Below are 18,748 nucleotides of genomic sequence, written 5' to 3'. Positions count from 1 at the left end.
ACCCTAAATCCTTGGCGCGCGTGAGCGCCCGCACCGCTCCTTACCCACTCCCAGGGCTAGGGGTGCGAGGTTCACCGACTTGATTCTCTCCCCTTCTCCGGCCGGGAGCTAACCGCGCCGGTGTGCGCGGCACCTCGCGCCACTGCTCGCTCCTGCCGCCCCTCCCCCCGGGGGCTCCCGCCCGCGCGCTCCTCCCTCTCCGCGCCCCGGCGACGCGCACGCGCGCCAGTCCGGCTCGCGCCCTCTCGCTTTCCAGCCCGCGAGACCCCCTCCCCTTCCGCCTCGCGGCGCTTCCTCGCGCCGCGGTCTTCTCTCTCCACCCCCGACACCGCGGGGCTCCCCCCGCCCGCCAACGGCGGGCCCCGGCTGCCCGATCCCCCTCGTTTCCCGCGCTCTCCAGCGGGGCCCCAGCCCCGGCCCCCTCTCTCCCTCCCTTCCCTCTAATTCCCCTTCCGGACGCTGCCATCATGTTGAAGCCTCAGCCGCCACAACAGCCCTCCCAGCCCCAGCAGCCGCCCCCCACGCAACAGGCCGTGGCCCGCCGGCCCCCCGGGGGCACCAGCCCTCCCAACGGCGGCCTCCCGGGGCCGCTGGCCACCTCCGCGGCTCCTCCCGGGCCTCCAGCGGCCGCCTCCCCCTGCCTAGGGCCTGTGGCCGCTACCGGGAGCGGGCTCCGCCGGGGAGCCGAAGGCATCTTGGCGCCGCAGCCGCCGCCGCCGCAGCAGCACCAGGAGAGACCAGGGGCCGCCGCCATCGGCAGCGCCAGGTGAGGAGGGTGGGCTCCGGGCGAGGGACCTTCGGCCACCTGGAGGCGGCGGCTCGGTTCTGGCGGGGCAGACCCCAACCCGGCACCGTGAGGGGCGGTGGAGAGTCCCCCTGAAGCTGGGGGGACTCCGGCGGCCACCGGAGCACTGAGGGGCCGCGCTCGGCTCTCGGGGCCTAGTCAGGGCTCGCAGCCCCGGCCTACAGGGGAGGCGGGGCGCATCCCGCCGGCGCCGTCGGATCGGGGAGTTGGGGGGGGGGGGGGGGGGGCTGATCGGGGCCCCCGGTTCCATTACCACGAAGGGTCTCGCGGTCCCTGGCTTCAGCCAATGGGGAGTCTGCTGCGGGAAGGGGTCCCCGGCCGTAGCCAATGGAGGGGGGCGCGCGGCCCACAGTTTGGCCAATGGGGAGGGAGGGACTTGGGAGCGGGTTGCTGCCTCCCCCTTCCCGGTCTGGCCAGTAGGAGGGGAGCGAGGTGGGCGGGGGGACGGAAGGAGGGATGACTGGGAGGACTGCGGCCCGGGAACCTCTGGCGCGCGCGCCCCCTTCCCGTACGTGCGCGTGGATGCTCGGTCTCATGACCCGGGCATTCGCGCGCCGCGGGAACACCTAGGGCAGCGGCTGGTTCGTGGAAGGGCTCGTCTGGTGGCGGTGCATGAGTAGTGGAGGCCCTGCTCAGTTTTTCCTGTGCGCGGGTGTGTGTTAATGGAATTAATAGTGGCGGCACACGCGGGCGCAGTGGGCTCTGATCGCGGGAGGTGGGGGTTCGAAAAGGCCCGTGGGCTTTAGTGCGCAGGCGCAGAGCGGGCGAGGCCTCCCGGTGGATGGTTTTTGCGGCTGCGCTGTCCCCCAGCCCCGCCAGCGGCCCCCTCTTCGCCCTCCTCAACCGCCGGTTACATCAGCCAGCGACAAGCAGGGTTACCTGGCGATTGGTGACCCCCGCAGAGTGGGTAACGGGTTGAATGAGTCATGAGGTCGAGGGGATGGGGTGTGGAGGGGATACCCCTCCTCCCACAGTTTGAGGCGTCAGGCTGCTGAAAATGATTGTCTTTTCTGTTTGGGAGGTAATATGCCTGAGCTAGGTAGTTCCGAAGCTGCACTCCTGGAGCTTTTGCCCACACAGCTGGCGTGGGTTTTTGGTTAATACTGTAGCATTGATGTGTTGGTAGCCTGCAGCTCTAGCCTCTCTCTCGTTGGTTCTTAGAGCAATTGACAACCATTGTTGACTGAGATCTTTTTTGCTGGCATTTGGAGGAAATGTGTTTGCTGGCTTTTTAACGTCTATTTCTTTCTTCCTCTACAAGGTGAGAATTTGAAAAATCTTATTTATTGGCCGGGCACAGTGGCTCACGCCTGTAATGCCAGCACTTTAGGAGGCAAAGGTGGGAAGATCCCTTGAGCCCAGGAGATGGAGACCAGCCTGGGCAACACAGATAGGAAATCGCATCTCTACTAAAAATTAAAAAAAAAAAAAAAACCAGGAGTGCTGGTATGCACCCAGCCACTCGAGAGGCTGAGACAGGAAGATCACTTGAGCCTGGGAAGTTGAGGCTGCAGTGAGCTGAGATGGTGCCACTGCACCCCAGCCTGGGTAACAGACGGAGACCCTGTCTCAAAAAAAAATAAAATAAAATAGAAAAGAAAAATCTTACTAACGATTTTGTAGTCTAAATCAGCATCAGGTGGTATATACTTCTAGAATTTAACATCAATTTCATAGTGGTCTAAGAGGGCTTGAACAGACATAATTAATTTCTTGTTTTCTTCTCTTGTAGGGGACAGAGCACAGGAAAGGGACCCCCACAGTCACCTGTGAGTGTCTTCTCCCACCCTTTTTAAGCTGCATGGACCTAAAAGATGCATAATGTGGAAATACAGAGCACATTAGGTCTCGATAGAGTCTGATGTACTCAGGAGGGCTGTGGGCCCAGCACACACAAAGCAGAGTGAATAGAGTGCGGGCATTTAGAAAAGACAGTGAGGTGTTGACTGATTACTCCTTTAATTTTTTCTCCTATGTTAACTGACAGGTGTTTGAAGGCGTCTACAACAATTCCAGAATGCTGCATTTCCTTACAGCTGTTGTGGTAAGTTGGTACTTAAACCCTGGGTTGTTTAAGGAACATAATGCATCTACTTTCTGGAGACATTCTTCTTTTTCCCACTCTGCCAGGGCTCCACTTGTGATGTAAAGGTGAAAAATGGTACCACCTATGAGGGTATCTTCAAGACGCTAAGCTCAAAGGTCAGTGTACTCAAATTTGATTATTTTTGGAGTTGCAGAGTAGGAGAGTGAAATAGACTGATTAAAGGCGTCAACTGGGTGATGTCAGAGTATGCCTTTAGTTGTTTCTGTGAGCCTGTGCTGAATAGTGCTGCAGGGAAAAAAGACACATTTGAGGGCTGGGTACTTTTACGTTAAAGTATTTCAGTTTAAATTTTTGTGAGACTTTTGCTAAGTCCTGTGGCTGATGTTGAGAAAACAGTGCACTTGGTTCCAAGCGTATTGAGGATGTAGTGTTGTGAAAAGTTCAGGAAGGGTAAGAGAAATCCAGTCCTATTTTTGCCTTCACATTTCTTGAAACTGACCCGTGGGTGTGGGGAATGGGGTGTTTGTAGTTTGAACTAGCAGTGGATGCTGTGCACCGGAAAGCATCTGAGCCAGCAGGTGGCCCTCGCCGGGAGGACATTGTGGACACCATGGTGTTTAAGCCAAGTGATGTCATGCTCGTGCACTTCCGAAATGTTGACTTCAACTACGCTACTAAAGGTATTGTCCTAGGCTCTTACCTCAGACCTACTCTGTGTGCATAGAGGACAGAGGGCAGTTTGTGTGCAGGTGGAACAAGGTGATGTGTTTGGTTTCTTTTTTTTTTTTTTTGCCTTAATGCCTTTTCTTACTTTTTCTGAGCAAGGTGGGTGGATTTTTCTTCTTAAAAATATGTCTGGATGTCTAATATATAATGGAATGAATTCCAGCCTGTGTTGTAGTTCTTCATATTTTCTTTGTTGGTTTTTAATTTCTTTTTTCTTTGGAATCATAATCTTGATAGACTTCTTATACTCTTCTTCTGTTGTCTCCCCACCCCCTGGCCGTGCTGACACACAGGCACACGTACTCTGGGCTTCTCAAACTTTTTGTTCCTGAACTACTACTTACGGGGAGTGGGGTTGGGGGTTATTGGAAAGAAGTCTGTGAAATAGGGCCTGACTGCTGATCTTCACCTCTGCCCCCACAGACAAGTTCACCGATTCAGCCATTGCCATGAACTCGAAAGTGAATGGGGAACACAAAGAGAAGGTGCTTCAGCGCTGGGAGGGGGGTGACAGCAACAGCGACGACTACGACCTTGAGTCCGACATGGTATAGCCTCCTTCCCTGAGAACCTGGGAGCTTGACAGACAGAATGGGTTGTCAACAGTGAGGTTCATTTGAGGGGGGAGGGAAATATTTACTGTTGCCCGTTGATGGTGGTCAGATAACAAATAGAAAGATATAGAAAATAGCAAAGTAAAAATACCTGTTCTCACTTGGGTGCAGTGGCTTATGCTTGTAATCCCAGCACTTTGGTAGGTCAAGGCCGGTGGGTCACTTGAGTCAAGGAGTTCGAGACCAGCACAGGCAACATGGCAAAACCCTGTCGCAACAAGATATATAAAAGCTATCAAGGTTTGGTGGCATGTACCTGTAATCCCAGCTACTTGGGAGGCTGAGGTGGGAGGATCACTTGAGCCCAGGGAGGTCGAGGCTATAGTGAGCTGTGATCATACCACTGCACTCCAGCCTGACTGAACCCTGTCAAAAAAAAAAAAACCAAAACATCAACTTATTTTCTTACTATCTATAATTAACCATTCCTAGCATTTGCATCACATTATTTTTCAACATAACAAAAAGTATAGATTACTGTGTAGACCCATTTCTCTTCCCAAAATCAGCTACTCTGAGACATTTAAAATCTCTCATGAGGCTGAGCACAGTGGCTCATTCCTGTAGTCCCAGCTACTTAGGAGGCCAAGGCAGGAGGATCACTTGAGCCCAGGAGTTTGAGGCTGCAGTGAGCTGAGATTGTGCCACTGGACTCCAGTCTGAATGACAGAGTGAGGCTATCTCAAAAAATAAAAATAAAAACCACTCATGAATAGAGCTGAGCATGGTGGTCCCACACCTGTAGTCCTAGCCACTCAGGCTGAGGTAGGAGAATCATTTCAGGCTTTGGTGCACTACAATTGAACTTGTGAATGGCCACTGTGCTCCAGCCTGGGCATCATAGCGAGAATGTCTGTTGAGAAACAAATGTCTTGTGAATGAATACATTATTGCTTTGTTATGTTTGGTTTGTACAAGAATTCGCTTTTTTTGCCTTTTCGAACTTCTCGTGGTGATACATAGATTTAGTTCTTTGCTTTTATTGTTGCGTAATGTTTTCTTTATAGTCACACACATATGTGTACACAGCAAATTGTGTTTGTCCTTTTCCTTACTCATCTGCATTTTGTTGCCATTATTTTGTTACTAAAAATAGTACCTTGCTGGATTTTGAGAACTTGTATTCCCTATGCACATGTGCCAGAATTTTTCTGGGATGTCTTGGAAATAGATTTGTTAGATCTTATGATTTTTCAGGTTTACTAGTTATTGCTAATTTCTGCTGCAATTGTTAGTAATTATTAACAGTTGCAGGTCGGGATCAGTGGCTCACACCAGTAATCCCAGCACTTTGGGAGGCCAAGGCAGGCGGATCACCTGAGGTTGGGAGTTTGAGACCAACCTGACCAATATGGAGAAATCCCATCTCTACTAAAAATACAAAATTAGCTGGGCGTGGTAGCACATGCCGTAATCCTAGCTACTGGCGAGGTTGAGGCAGGAGAATCGCTTGAACCCAGGAGATGGAGGTTGCGGTGAGCCAAGATGGTGCCATTGCACTCCAGCCTGGGCAACAAGAATGAAACTCTGTCGCAAAAAAAAAAAAAAAAAAAAATTGCAGTTAGCAATTACAATTATTAGTCGATTACTTTTGCCAGCCACATCCTTATTTTTTTTACTCTTGTTCACTTATTTATTTTTGAGACAAAATCTTGCTCTGTTGCCTGGGTTTTTGTTTTTTGTTTTGTTTTGTTTTGTTTTTTGTTTGAGACAGGGTCTTGCTCTGTCAACCAGGCTGGAGGCTGGAGTGCAGTGGCTCGATCTCAGCTCACTGCAACCTCTGCCTCCCAGGTTCAAGCAATTCTCCTGCCTCAGCCCGGACTGCAGGCATGCGCCACCACGGATGGCTAATTTTTTATTTTTAGTAGAGATGGGATTTCACCATATTGGTCAGGTTGATCTCAAACTCCTGACCTCAGGTGATCCACCCACCTCCCAAAGTGCTGGGGTTACAAGCATGAGCCACCACGCCCAGCCAGTCACCCAGACCTGAGTACAGTGGTGCCATAATAGTTCACTGCAACCTCAAACTCCTGGGCTCAAGTGATCCCCTCTCAGTCTCCTGAGTAGTGAGTAACTAGGACCCCAGGCATGCACCACCACACCCACCTGTTTCATTATTTTTTTGTAGAGATGGGCTTTTGCTTTGTTGCCCAGGCTGGCCTTAAACTCCTGGCCTCGGGAGATCGTCCTGCGTCAGCTTCCCAGACTACTGGGATTACAGGTTTCAGCCACTGTGCCCAGCCAATTTGGTCACATCTTGGAGTTTTTAATCTGATGGAAGGGAAGTGACTTGTCAATGTTGCTTTTCTTGCTGGATTTTAAAACCTGCTTTCTCCTTCCGCAGTCCAATGGATGGGACCCCAATGAAATGTTCAAGTTTAATGAGGAGAACTACGGTGTGAAGACTACCTATGATAGCAGTCTTTCTTCTTATACGTGAGTGTCTTGGTGCTCTCCAGGTGATGTGTTGGTGATATGGGGTCACTAAGTGAAGACAGTTTTCCAGGTAGAACATAGTTTTTGCTCCTTTTTCTCTGGGTGTCCAGGGTCACTACCCCTGCTCCTACTCTGCCTTGTGGAACTATTCCCTCAAAGGTTTTGTTTTGTTTTGTTTTTGAGATGGAGTCTTGCTGTATCACCCAGGCTGAAGTGCAGTGGCACAGTCTCGGCTCAGTGCAAGCTCCACCTCCCGGGTTCACGCCATTCTCCTGCCTCAGCCTCCCGAGTAGCTGGGACTACAGGTGCCCGCCACCATGCCTGGCTAATTTTTTTGTATTTGTAGTAGAGACGGGGTTTCACTGTGTTAGCCAGGATGGGCTTGATCTCCTTACCTCATGATCCGCCCACCTCGGCCCCCCAAAGTGCTGGGATTACAGGCGTGAGCCACCACACCCAGCCTCCCTCAAAAGTTTTAAGCACATAAGTGCTCCTGACATTCCCAGATAAGCCTTGGTGCTCTACCTGGGACGCAGTCGGTGCCCGTTACCCAGATGTTGAGTTGAAAGGATTAAATACTGGCCGAGCATGGTGGCTCATGCCTGTAATCCCAGCACTTTGGGAGGCTAAGGTGGGCGAATCACGAGGTCAGGAGATCGAGACCATCCTGGCTAACATGGTGAAAACCCGTCTCTACTAAAAATACAAAAAAAGTAGCTGGGCGTGGTGGCGGGCGCCTGTAGTCCCAGCAGGCTCGGGAGGCTGAGGCAAGAGAATGGTGTGAACCCAGGAGGCAGAGCTTGTAGTGAGCCGAGATCGTGCCACTGCACTCCAGCCTGGGCGACAGAGCGAGACAGTTGTAAAAAAAAAAAAAAAAAAAAAAAAGAATTAAATACTTACGTGCCTGAACTGGTGATTGGACTTGTTGAAATGTTTTTCTTTTTTTCCTCTTTTGTCCCCTGGCACTGGGATGGTGGTGGTCTGTGGGTGCTGTCTCAGGGTGCCCTTAGAAAAGGACAACTCAGAAGAATTTCGTCAGCGAGAGCTGCGTGCAGCCCAGTTGGCTCGAGAGATTGAATCAAGCCCCCAGTACCGCCTGCGGATCGCCATGGAGAACGATGATGGGCGCACTGAAGAGGAGAAGCACAGTGCGGTCCAGCGGCAGGGCTCGGGGCGAGAGAGCCCCAGCTTGGCATCCAGGTGACTGTCGTGAACAGCCAGGACTATTTGGGGCTTCCGGGAATGTCCTGGGACCCGGGCCCAGAGTTGATGGGTGCTGTGGTTTAAGTCTTGCGACCATGGGAAATGTCATACACAGGTTTAGGAGGTTGAAGTAAAGTGAGATTATGTAATTTGCCCGAAGTAACAAAGCTGAGTAACAAAGCTGAAGCTTGTAGATTTAAAACAAAACTGCAAAATTTTGATTTACGTTCCCTTTTTCTTTGTATTCATTTTTATATATGTGCTATTTCTTCTTATAAAAGTGAAATGTAACTACATTACTTGTGTCTTATAAAAACTGTCCCTGGGGCTGGGCACGGTGGCTCATGCCTATAATCCCAGCACTTTGGGAGGCCGAAGCGGGCAGATCACAAGGTCAGGAGATTGAGACCACGGTGAAACCCCGTCTCTACTAAAAATACAAAAAATTAGCCGGGCGCGGTGGCAGGCGCCTGTAGTCCCAGCTACTTGGGAGGCTGAGGCAGGAGAATGGCGGGAACCCGGGAGGCAGAGCTTGCAGTGAGCTGAGATCACGCCACTGCACTTCAGCTAGGGGGATAGAGCGAGACTCTGTCTCAAAAAAAAAAAAAAAAAACTGTCCCTGGAACTATGGTGTGATCCTAACTTTGTCATAGGTCAGGAGTTGTAGAATTGTGGAGCATTGGTCAGGTTGGTTGGCTCAGAGTTGATGTCACATAAGGTCATAAGTCTGTAGCCATAGAACATTAAACTGGGGCAGATCTTCAAGTGGAGTAGTGCTGGAGCCAGGCAGTGTATGTGTGTTTGGGGGCAGAAGGGAGAGACTTTAGAAGAAGAAATGGCTTCATCTTTCTTTTCTTTTTTTTTTTTTTTTTGAGATGGAGTCTTGCTCTGTCGCTCAGGCTGGAGTGCAGTGGTGGGATCTCAGCTCACTGCAAGCTCCGCCTCCCGGGTTTTTACACCATTCTCCTGCCTCAGCCTCCCGAGTAGCTGGGATTACAGGTGCCCGCCACCTCGCCCGGCTAGTTTTTTGTATTTTTTAGTAGAGACGTGGTTTCACCGGGTTAGCCAGGCTGGTCTCCATCTCCTGACCTCGTGATCCGCCCGTCTCGGCCTCCCAAAGTGCTGGGATTACAGGCTTGAGCCACCGCGCCCAGCCGGCTTCATCTTTCTAAAACGTGGGTTTCGTGACTACCTGGCCTTATTTGAACTCTTTCCTCAGGGAGGGGAAGTATATCCCTCTGCCTCAGCGAGTCCGGGAAGGTCCCCGGGGAGGAGTTCGATGCAGCAGCTCTCGGGGCGGTCGTCCTGGCCTTAGCTCTTTGCCACCTCGTGGCCCTCACCATCTGGACAATAGCAGCCCTGGCCCAGGTTCTGAGACCCGTGGTATCAATGGAGGTGAGTTACGAGGTGACTTTGAGGGACAGGGCAGGGAAGGGGATGCCGAGGAGGTAGGAGGGTAACTGGAGGGGTTTGGGGGAGTTGGAATGACGCTGCATCGGTGGGAATATAATAGGTCGTCTGCCTCCTCTGACGTTTTCTTCATCTTAAAAAAAAAAACAAACAGGCCCTTCCCGCATGTCCCCAAAGGCACAGCGGCCTCTGAGAGGTGCCAAGACTCTGTCTTCACCCAGTAATAGGCCTTCTGGAGAAACTTCTGTTCCACCTCCTCCTGCAGGTAAAGCTTTAGTAGTGTTGGATGAAGAAATGGATGGAAATTTGTAAAGAGATGTAAATATGTTCAGTTGTTACAATGCTGGAATGGGAGATAATTTTAAGATAGCTATTTTGGGCGTTTGGGATTTAGTCATATTGGGAAATAGTTCTTTAATTTCCCTAGTGCAGAAATCTCAACCTGGCAATTCATGAGTTGTGTCTGCTTGGCAGACATCCTTTGTTTAGATTTGAATCAGTTGCTAACTTTTCTGGGGTTTTTTTTGGTTTATTTGTTTTTTGAGACGGAGTCTCGCACTGTCACCTGGGCTGGAGTGCAGTAGCGCCATCTTGGCTCACCGCAACCTCCACCTCCCGGATTCAAGTGATTCTGCTGCCTCAGCCTCCCAAGTAGCTGGGATTACAGGCGCCCGCCACCACGTCTGGCTAAATTTTTTATATATTTAGTAGAAGCGGGGTTTTACTATGTTGGCCAGGCTGATCTCGAACTCCTGACCTCGATATCCGCCCACCACACCTCCCAGAGTGCTGGGATTACAGGCATGAGCCACCGCATCCTGCCAGTTGCTAATTTTTAAAATAGTCTGAGGCAGGCAGATTGCTTGAGCCCAGGAGTTCAAGACCAGCCTGGGCAACATGGCAAAACCTCTCTGCAAAAAATGAAAAGATTGATTAGCTAGGCATGATGGCATGCACCTGTGCTCCTAGCTACTTGAGAGGCTGAGGTGGGGGGAATCGCTTGAGCCCAGGAGGCTGAGGTTGCAGTGAGATGGCATCACACCATTGCACTCCAGTCTGGGGAACAGAGCGATACCCTCTCTCTATATAAATAAAACAATAGAAGCCATAGGAAATACTTAGTTTCTTTTGAATTACAGGAAGTTCTACCAACTGAGCTTGCCTTGCTGCATAGCTCAAGTTGACTGGGACAGAATCCCAGCCACCCCTTTAAGCATTCCAGTCACCGATGATGCCCATGAGGCCATTTACCTGGTTGTGTTACCTGCCTTGACCTTCTAGACATTTAAGTTGGTGACTCTGGTTGTATAGTGTGTAAACTTTCTTGCTGTTTTGAGTAAGGCCCTTGTATTCGCTGCTGTTGACTAGCAGTAACCATCCTACAGCTCCCCCTTTTCTTCCAGTGGGCCGGATATATCCCCCGCGTTCTCCCAAGTCTGCTGCCCCTGCCCCAATCTCAGCTTCCTGTCCTGAGCCTCCCATCGGTTCAGCAGTGCCAACCTCTTCAGCCTCCATCCCTGTGACCTCATCAGTCTCAGATCCTGGAGTGGGCTCCATTTCCCCAGCTTCTCCAAAGATCTCCCTGGCCCCCACAGATGGTAAGAGCTAGGTGTTTGAGTGCCATTAATGCATATTTAGTGTGATTTGTGGTTCTGGACAGAAGGACCTTTAGGCATTTCTCTCTCCTTGCACAGTAAAAGAACTCTCTACCAAGGAACCTGGGAGAACTCTGGAGCCCCAGGAGCTGGCTCGGATAGCTGGGAAAGGTGAGGGTGGTTTTGTTCTTGTTTTTTTCTGCTGAGGGTTAATGCTCCTTTTTCTAGGGGAGAGTATTTCAGTTAGGAAGTTTGTTGGAAATCAGAGGCAATGTCTATCAGCCCTTGGATTGTAATTTCACTTCTGTAATTCTCAAGAGTTTCTCTTTTTTCTTTGCTTCCTTGTTTGTTCTGTTGGCACTGTGTAGCCACCTTGGAGAAAGAATGTTTTGTGTTTTCTTCTTTTTGATTGTTTTCTCATAGTCCCTGGTCTTCAGAATGAACAGAAACGATTCCAACTGGAAGAACTGAGAAAGTTTGGGGCCCAGTTTAAGGTGAGAGAACTGTGGAAGTGAACTGGTATATTAGCAGGGTAAAGGGGTTGGGAGTGGTTCATAGACGAAGCAAAGGACTGGGTAGGGGTCAAAGAGATGAGATCAAGAAAGGATGAAAGAAGAAAGCCGGGCCTAGGGTCTGGGTCATACTGGACTGTGTGTATTTCTCCCTTCCAGCTTCAGCCCAGTAGCTCCCCTGAGAACAGCCTGGATCCTTTTCCTCCCCGGATCTTAAAGGAGGAGCCCAAAGGAAAGGAGAAGGAGGTTGATGGTCTGTTGACTTCAGAGCCCATGGGGTCTCCCGTCTCCTCCAAGACAGAGTCCGTATCGGATAAGGAGGACAAACCACCCCTGGCACCAGCAGGAAGCACTGAGGGGCCAGAGCAGCCCCCACCACCTTGCCCAAGCCAAACTGGCAGCCCCCCAGTGGGCCTCATCAAGGGAGAAGACAAGGATGAGGGCCCTGTTGCTGAGTAAGTGGAGTGGAGTGGGGCTCTGGGAGGGTGGCAGGAGAGATTGGAGCAAGCTGTGAAGATTTACTGTATTTTCTCTCACAGACAAGTAAAGAAATCAACGTTGAACCCTAATGCTAAGGAGTTCAATCCTACAAAGCCTCTGCTGTCTGTGGTGAGCTGGGACGGGAGAAAGTGGACTTTGGTTTCTGTGGGGAGACTTGGGCAGTGCTTATAGATGAATAGGGGGAGCACTTCACTTCCAGGACCACTTGCCTGGCAGGCAATGTGAGGAGATGTCATAAAAATGTAAGGATGGCAACTTTGGGGCTGGCTTGGGGAAAGTGGACTCAGGTCTCCAGGGTTGGGTGATCAGGGATCCCAGTGAGTCTGATGAGGGGTTAATGGGCTTTTCTTTTGTTCTTGGCATTTGACTGAGGGAGTACTGGAGTGGGTTAGTCATGAACAGAGGCCAGCTAACTTGGCTTGAGCCCCTGTATTTGGAAGGTTTGTGATCTTGGACTTCATTTACATTCTGTGTCTCACCTGTAACTTGAGAATGATCATCTCCTCATAGGGTTTAATGCAAGGCTTTATCAAGATAAGTGCAGAATGTGTTTGGTACCCAGCATTTCATGAATGTTAGCTGTTACTACTCTAGGCACGGCCAGGAGTAGAGGGAAAGATACAAAATAAAATTGTCCTCCCTTGGTTTTTGCAGAATAAATCCACCAGTACCCCAACTTCTCCGGGGCCCCGGACTCATTCAACTCCCTCCATCCCGGTGCTGACAGCAGGCCAGAGTGGGCTATACAGCCCCCAGTACATCTCCTACATACCTCAGATCCACATGGGACCAGCTGTGCAGGTATGCAGAGAGACTGGCTGGGCCCAGGGTTATTGGGGTGGGATTTGGTTGGGCTGATTGAGGGACCAGGTCAGGCCTATTCTGGGCACTCGTGAGCGAGTCATTCAGCCTCATCTGTGTCCTCATCCCCAGGCACCTCAGATGTATCCATATCCTGTATCCAATTCAGTGCCTGGGCAACAGGGCAAGTACCGGGGAGCAAAAGGTGAGCAGGTCTAGGAGGGGCAGGCGGTGAGGCTGCCAAGGGCCTACTGGCAGGTGGAGCTTGATCTCTGCTCTCTTCCTCCTCCTCCAGGCTCCCTGCCCCCGCAGCGCTCAGACCAACACCAGCCAGCTTCAGCCCCGCCAATGATGCAGGCCGCCGCGGCTGCTGGCCCACCTCTGGTGGCTGCCACGCCCTATTCTTCCTACATCCCCTACAACCCTCAGCAGTTCCCAGGCCAGCCTGCCATGATGCAGCCCATGGCCCACTACCCCTCACAGGTGACTGCAGCCCAGGAGGGCAGTGAGGATCCAGGGCCTCTGCTAGGGATCCCATCTTCTCCAGAGACTTGGGAGCTGGCTGGGGCAGCAGGCAGCATTGTGGGTGGGATTGGCCAGCCTGACCAGCTGTGGGATTGGTGTTGTCAGACTTGGGCTTGAGCCGTGGCTCTGATGGGACCTGTAACAAGGCATTGGACATGTGTGTTTGTGAAGTGTAGAGGAAATAGTGTCTGCTGGGTGGGATCGTTGTGAATGTTGAATCAATAGGGTGATTGTGAGGAGGCCCAAGCGGTGCTGTGCACACAGTGACTGGCAGAAGGACACCTTCCCACCGGGCGGCTGTGCCAACCACTCCTCTCTCTGTCCTGCCAGCCGGTGTTTGCCCCCATGCTTCAGAGCAACCCACGCATGCTGACGTCGGGCAGCCATCCCCAGGCCATCGTGTCATCCTCTACCCCTCAGTACCCTTCTGCGGAGCAGCCCACCCCCCAAGCCCTTTATGGTGAGTCCTACGCCTGGTCCCTCTGCTCTGGGCTGTGTGCCAGCCCCCTCTGGTGTGCTCAGCACTGGTTCTCCCTCCTTCCTGCTGCAGCCACTGTTCACCAGTCATACCCACACCATGCCACGCAGCTCCATGCCCACCAGCCGCAGCCGGCTACCACGCCTACTGGAAGCCAGCCGCAGTCCCAGCATGCGGCCCCCAGTCCTGTCCAGGTGCCTGCTGTGGGGGGTGCTGAGTGGTCGGGGTGCAGGAATGGGTGGCTGGAAGAGTGGGATAGAGCTAGGGGTCATTTCTGAGTGGTGAGGACCAGGGGCCAGTGAGTTGCTGGCTTGGGTGGCACTCAACCTTCCCCTCCCCAACAGCATCAGGCGGGGCAGGCCCCACACCTGGGCAGTGGACAGCCACAGCAGAATCTGTACCACCCAGGGGCCCTGACAGGCACACCGCCCTCTCTGCCACCGGGACCTTCTGCCCAGTCCCCTCAGAGCAGCTTCCCCCAGCCAGCCGCTGTGTATGCCATCCACCACCAGCAGCTGCCCCACGGCTTCACCAACATGGCCCATGTTACCCAGGTAAGAGCCCAGCTGTCCCACTTCTGGGTTTGTTTGCCAGGGCTCATCTGCCATGGGGGTCATCCCATTCCCAAGACCCTGGTGCTACCCTTGCCATAGTGCTCCCTAACTCTGGCTCTCAGAGTCTGTCTCAGGATTCTGTGGTCTTCCCTGCTGCTTTTTTGTTCTCCACAGGCCCATGTCCAAACTGGAATCACAGCAGCCCCGCCCCCTCACCCTGGGGCTCCCCACCCGCCCCAGGTGATGCTGCTGCACCCACCCCAGAGTCATGGGGGGCCCCCCCAAGGCGCGGTGCCCCAGAGTGGGGTGCCTGCACTCTCAGCTTCCACACCCTCACCCTACCCCTACATCGGACACCCCCAAGGTGAGCAGCCTGGCCAGGCGCCTGGATTTCCAGGAGGAGCCGATGACAGGATTCGTGAGTTCTCATTAGCTGGGGGAATTTGGCATGGAAGAGCTGAGGGGCTGCAGGTGGGGCAGGATGCACGGGTTCTGGGTGGGGAGTGAGGGGTCTTGGAGGCAGGGCTGTCCCACAGGGCGCCCGCCGACCTGCACCTGTCTGTGAAGTATGTAGGGTGGGCAGAAGCCACAGTCGCCGCCGCCAGGGGCTTGCTCCTGGCTCTGTCCTTTGCTTCCCTCCGTCCTCGCTCAGTTGTGATCCAGCAGCCCCCCTCCCCACTGCCTCCCCAGCTCTCAGTGACCCCGACTGTCTCCTGACTTAGCCGAGGTAAGGTCAGTGCAGCAGACAGGGCCAGACTGGGGTGTGGGGGGCTGAGCTGGGCACATGAGTGAGGGCTCTGGCTTACTGGGAAACAGCGATTGACCTGTGCTTCTGACAGCCCCCGAGACACCTTGAGGAGGCCGCTCCTTCCCAGACACACCCCCACGCCCCCACTGGACGGCATTGGAGGAAGGGACAGCTGCTTGGGTTCTAATGCTCCTGCTCTCTTCTCTTTCCCCTCCAACCAGTTCAATCTCATCCCTCCCAGCAGCTCCCCTTCCACCCCCCGGGGAACTGAAGATTGTCCTGGCCGCGACCTGAGACCTCCATGAGTGGAGGGAAGAGTGATCTATGTCTCTTCCCCCAGCAGCTCGGACCACTCCCAGCCCCCCATCCCCCCATTCCCCCAGGGGAGCTGGGGAATTCCTGCCAAGCACCTTGAATGGGAGGGGCCTCACAGAGGGCAGGGCCAGGGTCCAGCAGGGGTGGGGGGTTCCTGCTCTGCCCCTGCCCGTCCCCACCCAGTCTTGCCCTCCCATCCTCTCATCTGTTCCCCGCTGGAGACGGAAGATCTTTTATTTTCTATTATTTATAACTTCAGACTTGGGCCCCCTGTTCTTTCTTTCCCATTAACTTGAGTGACCTGTGTGAGAGACAGACAGATGCCCCACGAGGATGGCTGGACAAGGACTTTTACTTTTTATTACATAAAAATATTAAAAAATAAATAAAAAAAATAAAATTTTAAACTAACTTAATCTGCCTGGAGTTTCCTCCTTGGAGACTAGAGTGGGGTGACAGCTGTCTTTTGTGGCATTGGTAGGTGCTCATTGTCACCCGTTCCTTTACTTCCATGTAAAAATGGTGTCCAGTGGCCGGCCATGGTGGCTCACACCTGTGATCTCAGCACTTGGAGGCCGAGGCGGGCAGATCACAAGTCAATATGAGATAGAGACCATCCTGGCCAACTTGGTGAAACCCCATCTCTACTAAAAATACAAAAATTAGCCAGGCTTGGTGGGACATCCCTGTAATCCCAGCTTCTTGGGAGGCTGAGGCAGTAGAATCACTTAAACCCGGGAGGCAGAGGTTGCAGTGAGCTGAGATCACTCCATTGCACTCCAGCCTAGTGACAGAGCAAGACTCAAAAAATGGTGGCCAGTTTTTGAAATCTAGGATGATGGGGAGCCAGATCAGGGTCTTGTGCCATTGATTTGAAGGTGGGTTCCAGACTTGATGTTGTGAAGTTATGTAGTTGATGACTGAGGTTCTGGGTGACCAGATGGCACGTGAGATGGGAGTCCCCTTCCCGGGATGGGACTGTGCAGTGGCACAGTTCCTGAGGGTGTTGTCCCTGGCTCACTCTGGAACTGCTACGTAGATAGCTCAGCCAGCTGTCTAGTGACTATTTTCTCACCTTGAACTTGGCCTCATCTCAAGGTGTGATTTAAAGTTTCATTTCTAATAGGAGTATCTCATGAATTACACCTCTTTATGTTGAAGGGTGAATGTTTATGGTAATTAAAGTCCTGATGAATGCGCAGCTGACATTGTGGATGAAAGCTGGTGAAGCTGTTAGTGGGAGAAGAGGGGAAAGGATTGGTTGGGAACTGGGCTTACTGGGGAGCAGGAGCGAAATTAGGCATTATGGGTGGGACAAGAAGATTGAAGCATGGGATGTGGAAATGACATCAGGCTCCAGAGGAGGTAGTTTTTCAAGGAGATTGGGAATTTTTTCGAAGACCTGACCTTGGTTTCCTTGTCTATAAAATGGAGGTGATTTCACCTTTCCAGGATTTTAAGGAAGTGGCTGGTGCTGGGTGGTAGACTGGGGTGTTTCAGCTCTCACCAAAGCCAGAGAAAGCTGGCTAAGACCAGGACAGGAAGAGTGAAGGCTACAGTATTGGGGAAGAATCCCAGTGTATGCAGATTTGGAACTTGGTAATAGGTGTGCATGGTGGGGAGGAGAAAAGGGGTTATTAAAGAGGTAAAAATAAAAAAGGATTTTATGTGGTAGCCACTTGGATGCTAAAAATGGGCAGAGTTGGAGTCCCAAGAGCACTCAGCAGGTGGATGTGAGGTGGTGCAGGAGCTGCAAGGCTTCAGCTGGGCTCAGGATGTTTGAAGTGCAGATGGAGAGACGTGTATCTACTGTGAAATATGACAATTATTATTATTTTTTTTTAAGAGACGGAGTCTCATTATGTTGGCCAGGCTGATCTTGAACTCCTGGGCTCAAGCGCTTCTGCCTCGGCCTCCCAAAGTGCTGGGGATTACAGGTGTGAGCCACCACGCCCAGCTGAGTAGTCATTTTGATGCTTTCTGGAAGGATTGCAGATTGTACAGCACTCCACATGTATCTGTGGGGGGTGTGATCTGAGATCCCCAGTGGATGCCTATAGTACCAAACCTTATGTATACTATGTTTTTTCCTATTTCTATGATGAGGTTTAGTTTCTAAATTAGGCACAATACTCTTGTGCTTCGGGGCCATCACTGAGTAAGGGTTACTTGAACACAAATCATTGCATCAGTCTGATAACCAGCATGGCTACTAAAGTGACTAACAGGCAAAGGGATGGTTAATGTCCTGACAGGATGGATGGAGCAGGATGGCAAAAGATTTCATCATACTACTCAGAATGGTGCTCAACTTAAAATCTGAACTGTTAAATAGAAAATTCCAGGCCAGGCGCGGTGGCTAACACCTGTAATCCTAGCACTTTGGGAGGCTGAGGTGGGTGGTTCATGAGGTCAAGAGATCGAGAGCATCCTGGCCAACATGGTGAAACCCTGTCTCTACTAAAAATACAAAAATTAGCTGGGCATCGTGGCACGTCCCTGTCGTCCCAGCTACTCGGGAGGCTGAGGCAGGAGAATGGCTTGAGGCTGCAGTGAGCAGAGATCGTGCCACTGCACTCCAGCCTGGTGACAGAGCGAGACTCTGAGAAAAAAAAAAAAAAAGTCCAGCTGGGTGCAGTGGTTCCCCTATAATCTCATACTTTGGGGAGGCCGAAGAAGGTGTGTTATTTGAGGTCAGGAGTTTGAGATCAGCTTGGCCAACATGGTGAGATGCCATCTCTCCTAGAAATAAAAAGTTAGCTGGGCATGGTGGTGGTGCCTGTAATCCCAGCTACTTGGAGGCTGAGGCAGGAGAATCACTAGAACCCAGGATGCAGAGGTTGCAGTGGGCCGAGATCGTGCCACTGTACTCCAGCCTGGGTGACAGAGCGAGACTGTCTCAAAAAAAAAAAAAAAAAAAAATTCCGGAAATAATCAGACCAGGTGGACAGTGGATAACTGAAACCAGGGATAAGGGCAGAGACTACTGTATGTTTACCATCTTTGAGCAGAAATCTCAAAAGTTGGAAGGGAACTTAGCCATCAGCCAGCCAGAAATTCCCCTTGGCAGCTCTTGGCAGCCTTGCCTTGAGCACTGAGAAGACAAATCTGCCCTGTCATTGGACAGTTCTTTTTGCAAAGTTCTTCCCTCTTCCTCTGCTCTCACCGGCTTCCCTTAGTTTGCCTCTGTTCTGGAGTCAAAGATCAGGTTTTGCATTTTCTCAAAACAGCCCTTAAGTTGGGCTTAAGAGCCCTCCCTTCTGAGAGCTGATCTTAGCCATCCTGGGTGTGTATTCATTTGTCAGGATGCATTTGTGATAGGGGTACCTGTTAACCTCTGCCGAGCCTTGCTTTATTTGGTGTTGGCATCCTTGCCAGTCATCACTCCCAAGGTTTTGAAAATCCACTCATAGTTTATTTCCTGCATATTAGAGAAGTGGTCATTTTCTTTATTCTTTTTTTATTTTTTCTTTCC

The 18,748-nt window shown here is 51.8% G+C and overlaps 1 protein-coding gene across 27 annotated transcripts; it reads left to right on the top strand.

Annotated features, from left to right (window-relative positions):
* The first annotated feature begins 213 nt into the window (after nucleotides 1-213).
* On the top strand, nucleotides 214-15,689 carry ATXN2L (ataxin 2 like). 27 transcript variants are annotated; one of them, XM_023192986.2, is made up of 24 exons: nucleotides 214-766; nucleotides 2,538-2,574; nucleotides 2,793-2,849; nucleotides 2,936-3,007; nucleotides 3,382-3,532; nucleotides 4,002-4,126; nucleotides 6,540-6,631; nucleotides 7,631-7,831; nucleotides 9,054-9,229; nucleotides 9,399-9,509; nucleotides 10,630-10,842; nucleotides 10,939-11,010; nucleotides 11,263-11,333; nucleotides 11,511-11,806; nucleotides 11,891-11,960; nucleotides 12,507-12,653; nucleotides 12,786-12,858; nucleotides 12,949-13,136; nucleotides 13,509-13,638; nucleotides 13,729-13,850; nucleotides 14,001-14,210; nucleotides 14,385-14,574; nucleotides 14,901-14,937; nucleotides 15,203-15,689. In XM_023192986.2, exons 1-23 carry the CDS (start codon nucleotides 468-470, stop codon nucleotides 14,930-14,932), a joined length of 3,135 nt encoding a protein of 1,044 aa, XP_023048754.1. In that variant the 5' UTR covers nucleotides 214-467; the 3' UTR covers nucleotides 14,933-14,937; nucleotides 15,203-15,689. The 27 variants fall into 27 exon arrangements, 26 of the variants coding, with proteins under 26 accessions (XP_023048754.1, XP_023048753.1, XP_023048756.1 ...); XM_023192985.2 differs by having other exon boundaries at nucleotides 15,180-15,689; XM_023192988.2 differs by having other exon boundaries at nucleotides 14,901-14,942.
* The last annotated feature ends 3,059 nt before the right edge of the window (nucleotides 15,690-18,748 follow it).

The sequence above is a fragment of the Piliocolobus tephrosceles genome, chromosome 17, assembly GCF_002776525.5.
Source record: "Piliocolobus tephrosceles isolate RC106 chromosome 17, ASM277652v3, whole genome shotgun sequence".
NCBI lineage: Eukaryota > Metazoa > Chordata > Mammalia > Primates > Cercopithecidae > Piliocolobus > Piliocolobus tephrosceles.
This window is presented reverse-complemented; position numbering and strand designations above follow the sequence as displayed.